The sequence below is a fragment of the Conger conger genome, chromosome 13 (genome assembly GCF_963514075.1).
Source record: "Conger conger chromosome 13, fConCon1.1, whole genome shotgun sequence".
NCBI classification, from domain to species: domain Eukaryota; kingdom Metazoa; phylum Chordata; class Actinopteri; order Anguilliformes; family Congridae; genus Conger; species Conger conger.
In genome coordinates, this window is record NC_083772.1 from 28,908,036 (window position 1) to 28,923,031 (window position 14,996).

The following is a 14,996-nucleotide window of genomic DNA, read 5'->3' on the forward strand; positions in this document are numbered from 1 at the left end:
TTGTGATTTTGAATTTCACCTTTTAACCGAGAAGAAACATAGGGGTAGCGGTGGGTAGCACTGCCGCCTCACAGCAAGGAGGTCCTGGGTTCGAATCCCGGTTGGCCGGGGCCTCTCTGTGTGGAGTTTACATGTTCTCCCCTTGTTCATGTGGGTTTCCTCCGTGTACTCCAGTTTCCTCCCACAGTCCAAAGACATGCAGGTTAGGCCGATTGGAGTGGGTATGAGTGTGTGAGTGAATGGTGTGTGTGCCCTGCGATGGCCTGGCAACCTGTGCCTTTCGCCCAATGTATGCTGGGATAGGCTCCAGCCCCCCTGCGACCCTGTTCAGGAAAAGCGGGTTAAGATAATGGATGGATGGATGGATAGCCTAGTTATTTTGTTCTTGTCTTAATTGCCATAAATAAAGGTAGTAAATGAGTTGACTAGATGGATACCGTTATTGTTTTAATGTTACTTCTTTACTACTTTATATAGCTGTTAATATTACTTTATATATTGTCAGTACAATATTAATGAATGCCTAATAACGTAAGGTGTAGGTTAGTTACTGGTAACTAAAGCAACCTGTTCACATATAAGAATCAATTTCTGTTAGATTTATATTAGGTTCATACTAGTATTATACAAGTTGAAGAAATTAAAACTCATATAGTTAAACTTTTTTGATCAGTATTCTTTACAAAAATGTTTCATATCACTGCATATAATGAATGCAATGAGAATTTTATTTTTCTGCCTACGATAGAAGGAACCAGAAGGCTGGTGGAAGTTCAAAATGAGTCATCCTACTAATCCACAGAGTGCTTGTTTCTTTATATTTTATTGATTTAATTTATTTATCTTGTAAAACTTAACATAATTTAAGAGATACCATACAATACCATAGAAAATTATTGTAGGTATACATTTGTGCATTCAATCACCGAGATTTCATGTCTGTTTTACCCATTACATGTTGTCTTGTATTTTGTTCAGGTCTGAATAACATTACATAACATTTTGGAAGAAAGATACAGAACAGCAAACCAAAACTAGATGCTAAAATTGCAAAGATCTCCACAGCTACAGTGAACTTTCCAGGAGAGCTGACATAAGCTGGTATAAAGGTGATCCAGACAGCACAGAATATGAGCATGCTGAATGTGATGAATTTGGCTTCATTGAAGTTGTCAGGCAGCTTACGGGCAAGAAAAGCTAAAACAAAACACAATATAGAGAGGAGTCCAATATAACCCAGTACAGCCCAGAACCCCACTGCTGATCCAACGTCACATTCTAGAATGATCTTTTCTTTGTAGTGCTTGATGTTCTTGTTGGGGAACGGGGGCGATATTGTTAACCAAAGCACACAAATAAGGACCTGAATGAGAGTGAAAGCAAGAACACTTAGCCTCTGCTGCAGAGGCCCAAACCACTTCATGACATTACTGCCTGGAAGTGTAGCCCTGAAGGCCATTAACACCACTACTGTTTTCCCCAGAACACAAGAGATGCAGAGGACAAAGGTCACCCCAAATGCAGTGTGGCGCAGCATACAGGACCACTCAGAGGGCCGGCCGATGAAGGTAAGAGAGCAAAGGAAACACAGTTTCAATGAAAAGAGCAGCAGGAAGCTCAGCTCTGAGTTGTTGGCTTTCACAATGGGGGTGTCCTTCTTTATAAAGAACAGCACAGCCACAAATGCAGTGAAACACACTCCAACTATTGAAAAGATAACAAAAATTATTCCCATAATTTCTTGAAAGGACAAAAATTCGACAGTCTTGAAAACACATTGATCTCTTTTAGCATTAGACCAGTATTCTTCCAGGCACTGAATGCAGTCATTAGAATCTGCAAAAGAACAATAAATACCATGAAAATCCAAAGTAATAATGTGTTCATGTTCAGAACAAACAGCTTTACGAAATGTTGACCATAATTTAACACTACAAAGGCTATAAATGATGCCATCAGGAATTTGGGCTTTAAATAATACAATACCCATCCATGACTTTTCCTAAATATTTGAGTTAAAACTAACTGTGTTTCTGAAATTCAAAATAATCAGGCATTTCAGCCTGTAACAAGTGGAGCAGGCATTTTTATAAAGATTACCCATAATCAATGGTGGTTTAGGGTTTGTTTTACGCACAACCACCATGTGGCATGTGAGCACTCTATTCTTCAGCTGTTGTGAGCCAACCCTTGCCTTCCTGATGGACTTAATTTTCCCCACAGTAACAGATAAGAACAAGAGACTTTTGTACTGCATGTTATTGATCCTGCTCTGGTAGGCCTAAATCGCTGTAATTAATAGGCAAGTAACATACAGGTTCTGCACAATCATTTAAAAGGGGATGTATCCATTCAAATGTGTTTTATTCACTATAAGTACACAACTCTTATCTAACTACCATGTTTGCTTTCAGTATAACCAGCAATAATAAAATGTGCTTCAAGATTCTTTAATCTTTAATATTTATATTTATATAATTGCAGATATTTGCCATGAATAGCCTATTCTCTGAGTGTGAGTGCATTAAGAGGTCCACATACATTTGCAAATAATGTTGATGAAATGTAGGCTGCACAATTTAGCAAATCAAAAGACATTTATTACACCTAGACTACTCACAGAACTGCTTAAATGGCTTTGTGTATTTTGATCATCAAGGAAGATTGGGGGAAGTGGTAGGCTAAGCTATCCGGCAACTGAATGGCTGACCAATTGAATCTAATTGTGCAATATTAGTGCTGTTGAAAGTAATTGCACATATGGCCTATTATACAATCTATTATACTGTAGATAGGTCCGGTCCATTGTCTCTATTGTTCAGTTTGCATAACGAGTTATTTCAATTTCTGCACATTATCTGGCAGTGTCCAGATAAATGTCTACAACAAAGACAAATTACTTGTGTGTCAGTGTCGTCAGGTGTAATGTAAACTACCAAGCTAGCTAGCTAACTAGTGCAGTGGGGATACATTCTTGCTAGTAGCTAGCTTCAATACCGTTGTTTAGCTAGTGGAGTGGGGATACCGTTGCTTAGCAAGCAATTAACTACTGTTCAGCAATAAATTTATAAATTGTTTAAGTATTTGAATTAATAAAAAATTTAAAAAACTTTTTTTTATGTATACTTTCGCTAAGACTGGAATGTTCCCAGGAGCAACTGGGGCAACACAGGAGAGGACAAGGGTCATTGGGAGGAATAGCTTGGAGGTGCCGCAGGGACGGTGGTGGTTCGGAATGGCTGGAGAACTGGGGTTTCAGGTGGCCATAGTGTCTCACCCGACCGTAGGGCTTGAGGCAAATGTGGAGCTTCAGACGGCCGCGGGGCTTCAGGCTCAGGGGAGCGCGAGCCCTCCTGGGTGTACGGGCCTTCAGGGGAGCGGAACAGGAGCCAGTAACAGGTTTGGAGACAGAGCCCTGGGCAGAGCCGATGCAGTGGCCAGAGACGGGTCCTGAGGCTGAAAAGGCGCTGGTGCTGAAGACAGGACCTGGGACAGAGCCTGAACAGGAGCCTGGAACGGATCTGGGGACGGTACCTGGGAGGGATCCAGAGACGGAGCCCCAGACGGGGCCAGATGAGGCATCAGGAACAGAGCTTTGGATGACGCTGAAGCAGGAGCCTGGGGTGGATCCGCAGACGGGGCCTTGAATGGCATTGGGGTCAGAGCCTTGGACAGAGCCTGGGGTAGAGGCTGGGTTGCCGCCGGAGCAGGGGCCTGGAACAGATCCGGGGACCGAAGCCAGAACGTAGCCTGGGAAGAGGCCGGTGCCGAGGACAGATCTCGGGATGTATGGACGGGAACTGAGATGGTGTCAAGACGGACGCACAACCAAGGATGGCACATAGAGTATACTGGAAACAGGTCCTGAGCAAGAGTCTGGGGCGAAACGGAAGACTGGGCCCAGGGAAGCACTGAAGATTGGACTACGGGTCTGGAGAGGTGCAGGAGACAACCTGGTGCAGTGCAGGAAACTGTGTCTAGGACGATCCTGGAAACTTGACCAGGAGAGGTGCTGCAGGCTGAACCAGAGGTTGTGTTGGATACTGGAACAGGAGCTGGACTGGGGACCAGGTCTGGGGTGTCGGGGAAAATTCCCTTTGAATTAGGAGAGACTTCTTGCAAGCAACCTTTCCCGTTTAAAAGAACCCAGTTCTTTCACAGCAAGGAGAGTTTCATTAATACAAGCTTTATTAACCCTATAACAAAGCACGGAGAATGCCTCACACCAAAGTGAGAAAACACTCTAGATTTTAACAGACAGGGTGTCTATTCTTATACCATTACACATCCTAAGTTATCACATGAATACATTACGGTGAAAGCCAATCATCTTCAGACAGTGTCTCAGTATTTTTCCCACGCGTTGTACTCCTAGGCCCACATCTGCTCCTTAAGTCATATAACATTTGTGTTGCAATTAGCCCACTGCTACAGTATCTTCAAGGTTATATTTATCATCCGTGGTTCCTCCTTAGTCTGGGTAAGGAGGAACGACCTTGGGTGCGATTCCTCCTCATTATTTTTTATCATAACAAGCACATGAGCGCACCCAACAATGGAAGCGTGTTCTGCTTTATCCCCTGCACGTATGCCTATATGACGTAAGCTGTGGCAGAGCACTCACCCCTCCCTTACATTTTTGCTGGTTATCTGTCACAAGCACAATTTATTCTTTTAAGCAGTTTTCTAAATATATGCATTGTACATATCTGAATACATATATCCTAGGTTACATTGTACTACATTATATTTTTCTCCCACAGGGGTAAAGTAGGAAACTAGATCTAGGACAGAACTGGAGGCTGGGCCTAGTGCAGAACTGGGAGCTGGGTCCAGGGCGATGCAGGAGGCTGGGGTAAAGTAGGAAACTAGATCTAGGACAGAACTTGAAATGCCCTAGTGCAGCACTGGGAGCTGGGTATGGAGTGAAGCAGCAGACTGGGCCTTGGCCGGAACTGGAAGTTGGGTCTGGTGCAACAATGGGATCTGGGTCTGGGGCAAAGCAGGAGACGGGATCTGGGACGGAGCACGGTACAGAGACTGGTCTGAAGGGGCGCAGATCACGTAGAAATAGTCTATTGGTTTGCTGAACTTGCGATAACTCCTTCTAGAATCTGAGGGGGTTCCACAAATAAAAGTTAGTCTCTAATGGGATCAGTAAGTCCGCACAGAAACATGCCTCTGAAGCTGACGAGCTGCGGAGAGTGACTGACCACTGGATTTCCTCATATCAGTGGGACAGAAGTAACAAAATCTCATATGAGGAACCCTTGAGTCTGCCGGTCCTAATCATTTTGTCAAAAGTGCGGGACAGTGGAACCAAGAACAGACTCAAGGATAACGTGAATATAGCAGGCTTTAATAATAGAAGGCAGATCCAGGCAGGCAGGCAGGCAGAGGTCAGAAACGGTTATGTCAAGGGATATCAAGAGCTTAAAGGTAAAACAGCCAGAGTTTGGTAACGGGCAGGCAATCCACACAGGCAAAAGTACAAAAACAATAATCCAGAAGCAGAATACAAATAATCCAAGCAGAGTTTGTAAACGGGAAATCCAAAACAATAAACAGAACAGAATACCACACAGGTAAAGGAAACGGAGAAATGGAGGCTTGAACCGGGGACAGGAAAATAATGGGTCAAGAGTCAGGTACAGGATGAGACCAACTAGCAACAGGAACAGAAAAGGACAGGCTTCAATACAAAACTAACGAGCACACAATGAGTAACAGGTGAAACATATTTCCTTCCTGTCTCTTGTCTCTTAAGGAGTGGAAGGTATGAACAGGCAGAACAGAATGGACTATGGTAAGAGAAACAAAATGCAACATGGAATGGAATGCTTTATTGTCATTGCACAGTACAGAGCAACGAAATTACAGTTGCATCCATCTATTACATCCATCCATCCATTATCTTAACTCGCTTATCCTGAACAGGGTCGCAGGGGGGCTGGAACCCATCCCAGCACACACCGGGCAAAAGGCAGGAACACACCCTGGACAGGTCGCCAGCCCACCACAAGGCACACACACCACCACAAAATGCAACATGAGACACAAAATGCTAAGGAAATATCAAAATGTTAGGAAGGGGAGTGAATACACAGAAAACACAATGGCAAAAGGGCACAGACACAGGTAAAGCCCCCTGAAATTACCCTTTCAGTCGGGGTGAGCCGAGTGCTCGTCTTAGATGAGTACCCATAACGATTATTGACTTTTTCCCGAGCATGAGTGCTGAGTAATTGGATTATTATCCGCTAATATATATATATTAAGGCTATAACTACTTACTAGTATTTTATCATAGTGTGACCAGGTAGGCACTTATTCACTGGGTGTTCCTGACTGAACCGTGCATGAACAGGTGTATGTTCCAGGTTGCTACCGATATGTTATCTTCACACCCCAAACATTTCAAAGCATGAATAGCATTTTGTATGGAGTGAGATTCTGACCTGGGTCAGACTTACTGCATTCTCTGGTCAGGGTTATTAAATAAATCAATCGTACTTGTAAGCACAGTGTTTGAATGATCATGTCAATTAATACATGTTTACCTCCGAAAGTGGTGAAGTAGCTGAATAGAAATAAGCCTGTTTATTGTAACCTTCGTGGTTGGTAGCCTAGCCGGCTACTTTAGGCTGACTGTACTGTAGTGTGGGTGATGGATAGACGTCACCCGATAGCAAGGTATGGGGCATTGTGTTTCCCGACGTTACTTATTTTGAAACATACGGATAATCCACGCAAGCCCAGTGTATTAAATGATGTGTATTGCCTCCATCGCCTCTGTCACAGATTGCCATGAGAGTTAGTGGTCCGGGGATCTGGATGGGAGTGTGATCACTGGTCACACAAGTGTTTGTGATTACGGTATGTTTTTGAGTGATTTTTATCTACATTATTTCACTATGTAACAAACTGTGATGCATGTGTTGCTTAAGAATATAGTGCTTTAGGAAAACGTGGGCGTTTGGTGAGTGTGACGGCAACACAGAAAGTGGTTCTGATACAAATGAGCAGTAAAATTGTTCACACACGTACTGTAATGTACTGCAAATTGTAATATAGTACGGGGGACTGTTTAAACGACACCACTTCCAGGTTACATCACACCCACTTCCGAGTACGAGTAAGAAATAACAGATAATTTAATTGGTTTAATGGATACAGAAACTGATACAAGTAATGCACTCCTCGCTCACCCCTATTGGACAGTTTATGTTGTCTTGGCTCTGTCGTCTAATACATTAGTTTGAAATGAAAAATAAATGTGGGTATTAATTTGAGGGTATTTACATCCATATTGCTAATGTGTGTAGGAATCAGATCCCTTTTAATACATAGTCCCCCCCCATAGGGGACCAAACATTATTGAACATTTGGAAGACTTCACAAAATCATTTACAGAGGTTACACAACAAACTAATTTGCAAAAACAGGATGGCCAGATTACAGCGTGCTAAGAAGTATATAAGAAGAAACCGGCAGAGTTCTGGAAAAAGGTCTTGTTGGCAGATGACCAATATTGACTTCTATCAGAGCAAAGAGCAAAGAATGAATTCCGAAGTCTACAGAAGCATCTTATCTGCTCAAGTTCTATCAAATGCCTCCAATCTCATTGGACGGTGCAATATTCCACAGCAAGACAATAATCGCAAACATACACCAGTGCTCTCTTTCTTCTTAATTATGTTATTTTGGAAAGCCTATTGTTTAGCCGATGTCTCTGACAGTTTTTTCCTTATTTCTTGGTGCCATAATGGCTTCCATGACTGTCATTGGCACAGCTCTAGGCCTCATGTTGACAAATGTAAATTACAGACTCCAAAGGCAATCAAAGCCTATAAAGCCTTTCTTATACCTTTACTAAGGAAGCGATTGAATTCAGAAGCAGCTGACAAGCCAACTTTCCAATTAATTTAGGTCCTCTAAAATGTGTGGGGTGGTAGTTACTTTTACGATCTCAGCCTAAATACACCTTTTAAAATGTAACATGACAGGGTTCCCAGAACTACAATCGATTGTCATGTATGTTGGCCTTGTACCGTGGAAACAGGCTACAGATTTGATGTTTTCCACTTACATTTTAATTATGACAGGGTTGTGACAGGAATGGACATTCCATTTAAATTTTCAAATTGTCAGATAAAGTGCGTAGGTCTGCATTAACTTGAAAATGAAAACACAAACTGAGCTTTTGAATGAGAATTTTCATGATTTCCGTCATATCAAATTACCACAAAATGCTAATTCCTATTCGCATTTTTATTTAAATTATTACGGGATCATTCATGTTTCCAAAAACCTTAATTGAAACTGAAATTGCTTCAGTTGTGTCCTTTATGTTAAGAAAATACTTTTGTGAATGCATGTTTTCATAATCATTATGAAGGTTGATATGTGTGCTGAAATCAATGCTATTATGCAGGACAAGCCTGATGCCATGGTTCTACAGTAGGTAGTAAAAAGCTGTAGCCTTTCTAGTGCCAAAGAACACAACAAACTGGGGAATGTTACCTGTAGCATTGCTGATTTCTCCCTCAGCGCATGGCACACAGTCATAGCAACAGACAGGCCTTCCTCTCTGCACAGCCTTCCGAGTGCCTGGGGGACAGCTCTCACTGCACACTGACCTGGGTTTCTGTTCAACATGTTACAGCTCTTAACTGAAAACGCTCATGGACAATGTAACATCTAAATAATGTATAGTAATTGTTAAACAGATTATTGTCACAGAGAAGTATGATAATTCAGGACTTTCCAGAGTATAGTCTTCCATGAGACACATGATGTTTTTTATGTTTGCAGTTAACATTTTACAATCTGAATACTCCAAAAAACAAAACAAATATGTGATTATAGTGCAGACTTTAATTTGAGGCTTTTTACATCTATATTGGGTGAACCACTAAGGAATTACAATCCTTTTCATACATAGTCCCCCAATTTCTGGGAGACCAAAGGTTTATAATCATGTATTACTTACAAAAGTAAACTATGTGCTGTTATCACACCACCTTTTCACAAACTGCATAAACATTTACCTGGGTTTGGCCTCCTGCCCAAACCATACTAACGGGACTGATCACAAACTGCTGGTCAGATGGAAAAGAAGCATCATAGTAGCCAACCACTCTGAACTCTACTGCACCATCAGGAGCAAGCTGCCAGTTCACCACCTCATATCTGGCAGTTGGGTCTCCATTTCTGTCAAAAGAGACTTTCTCTCCAGTTCCCAAAGTGAAATTGACTTTTTTCAAAGCCCTAAGTACCTGTAGAGAAACAAATATTTCAACCAAGAGAAATGCTTGGTTGGCTTTGTTCATAATGAGCATTTCATATAAGAAGGGGTTCTTGAGCTACCTGCCAGGGTTCTGTTTTCACAGTGTTTGTACAGCCTTGATGGGGTGTACATGCCAGCAGGTCATGCAGAGAATGAGCAACAGCGTACACTGCTTTGTAAACATTGTTGGGGATTCTCAGCTCTGACACATCAGTGTATTGGTTTTCCAGTTCACTCAAGCTCTCTGATCCAGTGCAGGGGGCAGTGCGAGTTGGATTGTTTTCATTTTTAAGGGAACACTGAAACATATTTTCCCAAAAGTCTGTAACAGCAACATTTCCAGGCTGTTGTGAGGGGTGAAGTTTTAATAGAAATTCTTTGAGGCCATTTATTTTGCCTTTGGTGACTGCAAAGCCAAGAGATCCTCCAAGTATTCTGAAATTCGTTGGTGTCACAAGATTGCTTGCTGTTATCCAGCCTTCACTGCCAACCATTTGAAGGCCAGTAATATTCTGAAAGGTCAGCTGCTCCAATAATTTGCTCATTTCACCATGACCAAGGAATGCTACAATTACCTTTGCAGTACCTCTGCTGATAACATCAACAACCTTCTGTAATTTATCTTGTTCAGTCTTGTGAAATTTCTCAGAATACTCAATGCAGATGCCTTCTTGTTGAGCAGCTTCTATAAATGTGGCCATCCCGTTGTTGCCATAGTCACTGTCACCCCTCACTGTTCCTATCCAGGTCCAGCCAAAGTGCTTCACCAGCTGAGCCAGTGCTCTGCTCTGGTAATAGTCACTGGGAATGGTTCTGAAGAATGAGGGAAACGCTCTTCTGTTGCTCAGACATGCACATGTTGAAAAGTGACTGATCTGAAAACAAAATAGACAATATATATGGAAACATACACTAGTTCCGGTCATTAAAATAGCCTCTCAATCACCTGTACAAGGTTTCTTTTACCAAAAACGTCTGGGTATGTGGAAAGTGCAGCTGAAGGCATATGTTTCACACTATCACTCTTAACATTGCATATATTTCATGTGTCAATTTTTACAGTGTAATGCTGAATCAGCAAATATCTGAACAAAACCTACATTGTATTTCCTGAAATTGTCTACCTTTTCTCATGGCCTATTTAGTTGTGTTTGTAAAATATAAAATGGTAAAATAGTTAAAATCATTTATGTTTGCTAAAACATTTCAAAATAAAGTGGACTGTTTTGTCAAATAGTTCACATATTCCTTCGTATCATATTATTGTTCTTGTATTTCCGGTTGTTGGTGTTTATTTATAATGATAATAAGAATAATAATAACAACAATAATAATAACAATAAACACCATTATCACAAAAAACTGCTTCTTAACCCGATCTGCGCTGTTCAGACATCCAAAATTAGTGTCGTGTACATATTTATAAGACAATAAAAACTGGGATGTGATAAAACCGCAAGACAGCAATGCCTGATTGTTAAACAGACTCTCCACTTGCGAGAACAGCACTTTAGATTCATATCTACCTCTTATTTGCAAAGCAGGGCAATAAAACAGCCGGTTGCCCCATGCCATATGAATGGCTTACAATGTCGACCGAGTCAGAGATTGAGACAATAAAAGGGATATTCTAAGGGATATTTCTCAAATCATATCCCAGTATAAGAACGAAAATGTACAATTCAGAAGTTGCATGAATAAACACATTGTTTTTCTTTCTCACTTTTATTCCACAACATGTTTCCAGTTTGGTAGAAATACAAGTTGAAGTTTAATCTGTAATCCGTTCAGCCATTTTTGAGAGAACTATATTTTTGCCGGGACTATACCTAACCAAATGCCGTCTTGAAGTACTTTGCGTAATTGTATTGCTCGATCATTTCAATCCTGAACTCATGTTAAACATAGCATGCTTCTGGTAGGGAGTTTCCTACCCTTTCCAACATGGTATAACGTGTCATATTCATATAGTGTTTGGGGATATCACAGCATTATATAGCAGAATGAATATACAGATGTGCGCAATTACAGGATTTGGACTTTCTATAGATATAATCCTTTTCAGAAAGCTTTTTGAACACTTTGGAGAGCTTTATAAAAACATAAATGAAACACACATGAAGGTTCATTTTCTATACATTTTGTATAGAAAAATAAGCTTTTCTGATCCTTCATGTTCAGATGTTTTGTATACGTAGCTATTCATATTTACAGACAGTCAGTCAATGATAGTCACCCACAAATACTTTGATTCACAATGTGTATTTGATGGAATAGTTTAGTTTTTTGCTTTTTTCATACAGAATATTTATTTTACTTACATTGTTTTTGTATCTGATGGATTTCTCAAAATAATAATGTGCAGCCATGTATATGGGTATAGATGCAAATAAATTCTTGCTCTGCAAAAACTGAATATAAACTATGAATTGCTGTGGCATGTTGTCAAAGATCTGTGATGATGCACCTTGATGGAGAGCAGGCAGATTTGTAGGGATAATCAATTCAGTTTTCTGTCTTTTGAGGCTTTCAGCAAATGCAAACATTTCAGTTTAATAATTGTAATTAATTAAGCCTCCTCCATAGGGGAGTTGTTCAGTTTGTTTCTACATTGATTTCCTGCAGGAAATATATACGTCATCAGACTCCATGTCCACCCACAAGTTCAAAACCACTCACACGCTTCTTTTTTTTTTGGCTGGGCAGCGGAATCTCAGAAACCACGAGGCCATGGAACTAGTCCTTGCAGTATCATTAATATAGGTTACAGCTTGTGAAGACTGGGACTGAGTCGCATTATAGCACAAGTTGAAGTTGAAAATAAAAAAGTAACCCAGCTAGCTACAATCACAAAATTCAAGCAACAGCAAGAAATTCATGATATGTTAACGTTATTAGCTACTCTTGACTAGTTTTACATTTGGGGAAAAACATTGATACAGCATAACATTGCTTTTTTCTGCGATACAACATTAATACAGCAGCAGCAAGTATCAATATTAAAAAATACACCTCATTTTTTAAAATAAAGTAACCGTACATCTCCTCATTATCTTGTTTATAGGCCACCATAGTTCTGAATCCTTAAACTTGTGAAATAATTAGAACAGTTTGTTTCCTTAGATGTTTTGCATATAAAAGTAAAGGTTATTAGCGAGAAAGGCCTCAGGGGTCAGACTAAATCTGGAAAACAACCATCCCGTAATGAACATCAGTTTACCGGATGGCTGTCAACGTTAAAGCATTAATGCAAACGATGAATAAAAAAATTATTAATGTGATAAAAAAATGCCTTGTCCTTTGTCTCCCATAATCTCATTGCTGTGTGAACAAGCTAGTCAACTGGTTAAGTAAAACAATTCTTGAAGTGGAGAAAAAATAAGTGCTGGTACTGGTATGAGCTAACATTAAAAAGACAGGTTTCATTCACAGAAATATTGAGTTAGGTCAAGAAAGACGTTTAACAGGAGGTATGAGTAATTACAGTTTTATAAACAGTTTGGGTGTTGTCAGAAAACGGAATTCTCAAACGGTCAGACTAAAATTGAAATGGTCTTATTGTGGTAGCTAAATAACTATAACTTGCATACTTGCATCCACTAACAAGTTTTGGTATGCAATAAGTAGTAACGGTGGCCAACATGTGTAAAAATCAAGAGTAGCATTATATTGCGAGTGACTCTGTGATTCCCACCCCTAGTTACATTACTAACGTAGCCACATTGACAAAATTAAAGACTGCAGCTCAGAATAGGCCATCTCTGCTGCTGTACATTGACCTAGCTTGTCTCTTTACTGGCACCAACGCCTTATCACCAATTCAGTGCTTGCCACTTTGAACAGTGTGCCTGGCTCTCTGCTACTACTACTGTCAGTGTCAGTGGAATATCTGGCTGGCAGTGCCTGCCTGTGATGGACACAATAGTCTCTTTTTATTCTCATGTTTGATTAGAATTTAGAACAGTACAAACTTGAAGAAGCTAGCCTGAATTTTGAATTAGCATTGTCATCTCCCCATTTTAAGTGGATGGACACTTCATTGTCTTGTGTCAGGATCCATTGCTTTTAAATGTAGTTATTTTTGCACAAAAGTCTTAATTTTCTCATGACATATTTGGGGGGGAAGCTGTCCACAACATAGTAATTGTGTAACATAGCTATACCCAAATCAGCATTTGATGAGCCTATTGCCATTGTAGAGCAGCAAATTAGCATTGTGATTTTTTGAGGTTTTGAAATGGGTGAGATACCGAGGTTTAAATTGTGCAGTTTTACATGGGAGAACTATGTGACGCAAACATAGACTTTTTGTTATTGTTTTGTGCACGGGTAATTATAATATACATATTATATGAAGTTACATAAAATTGGCACAATGGAAAACACCTGAAAACACCAAGTAAATTGTTGTGTTTTTTGTCACTACAAGTTGAAAAGTGGTTAACATGATAAATGTATAAAAGTATTGTTGACTTGTAGACTCATTGTAGACTTAAATGTCATCATAATAGTTTTTTTTTATTTTCGCATGGAATTTTCATTATAGAAAACACCTGCTTAGGAAGCCCAAATATACTTCATATACATATACTTCTTATCCTATTGAGTTATTGTTTGCTCATATGTATAAAGGAGAAAGTCATACCTCTGGAATTTGAAATAATCCAACAGTTGCTGCAATTGCAATGGAGTTAGTTGAAAAGGATGCCCCAACAATGGCCTGCACTACTGCAGGTGTGGAACATGATGTGTCAGACAGTGTTTCCTCATGACCATTCATCAGAGCCATGGCTGCTCTTAGAGAGAATATTGTAGAAACGCAGGAATCATAAATCTTATATCCAAGAGATACACCTGGGAGGAGGTCAGTTCTGTTGTTTATTTCTTCAGTGGCAAAGATCATGGTCTGTGCCACTCGGAATCCTCTGAAATTAACTCTAGAAATCATATATTATGTTGATTATTATTAAGTGTCTGTTTAATACACCCAAAGATACACAAAAGAACAGTTCACTTGGATAAGAAAAGTGGATATTTTAATTTATTTTCTTTACAATTTAGGGGCCATAGCTTAGTATATTTTTACATGCTCTGAACATTGACCATTAATATGCACCTTACCATCAAGTTCAACCATTACTAACAGGTGTTAAGTTCCTTAATTCTAAAGTCTTAATTCTTCTTACCGTTCACATGTCATTGGCTCTGGTTTCTTTGTGTATTGTATGCTCATTTTCCTCGTTTCAGTGTGCAGGGCGAAGACCCCACCGATGTTGATGTCTCCATGTTGATAGAAGGTGGGTTTGGCTGTCCTCCCCAATATTCTGCATGGTGGGGACTGTGCTGCAGCCCATAGGACTGTCAGTGCCAGCAGAATGATCTGCACTGCCATCCCACTGCACATCTCAAATCCAGCACTGCATTGTACCCAGTTTAAATACAGCAGTATTAATTCTCAATTGATCTGTGTGTCTCAGGAGAAGAAGAGAAGAGGGGGGCAAAAGGTAAACATCATTCTAAGGCTTCTCTCCCACTTGCTGAAAGAGACTTATTCGGTGTTTGGGGCTAAGAAGCATGACATTGTGCTAAATGTGAGATATATCCAGGGTAGCATCATATCGGGTTTTTACGCTCTAAGAATTAGTGGGCAGGACTATTTGAAACATTTATGTCTCAGTCCTCGCATTGGCACCAATTATGTAGGGGA

General features: G+C 40.2%; 1 protein-coding gene across 1 annotated transcript; it reads right to left on the reverse strand.

Moving 5' to 3' along the window:
• Positions 1-922: 922 nt before the first annotated feature.
• Positions 923-14,681, reverse strand: LOC133108167 (extracellular calcium-sensing receptor-like). The gene is made up of 6 exons (XM_061217603.1): positions 14,476-14,681; positions 13,935-14,226; positions 9,370-10,164; positions 9,051-9,278; positions 8,524-8,647; positions 923-1,836 (listed from the first exon to the last, which is right to left on the reverse strand). The coding sequence occupies exons 1-6, from the start codon at positions 14,679-14,681 to the stop codon at positions 923-925; spliced, it is 2,559 nt and encodes an 852-aa protein (XP_061073587.1).
• Positions 14,682-14,996: the final 315 nt, after the last annotated feature.

Coding starts and splice junctions, on each gene's coding strand:
- LOC133108167 (XM_061217603.1), bottom strand. CDS start 14,681: ATGGCAGTGCAGATCATTCTGCTGGCACTGACAGTCCTATGGGCTGCA. Junction 10,165..13,934: donor GATTATTTCAAATTCCAGAG/GTATGACTTTCT, acceptor TTTTGTTTTCAG/ATCAGTCACTTTTCAACATG. Junction 8,648..9,050: donor GGGCAGGAGGCCAAACCCAG/GTAAATGTTTAT, acceptor CATGTTGAACAG/AAACCCAGGTCAGTGTGCAG.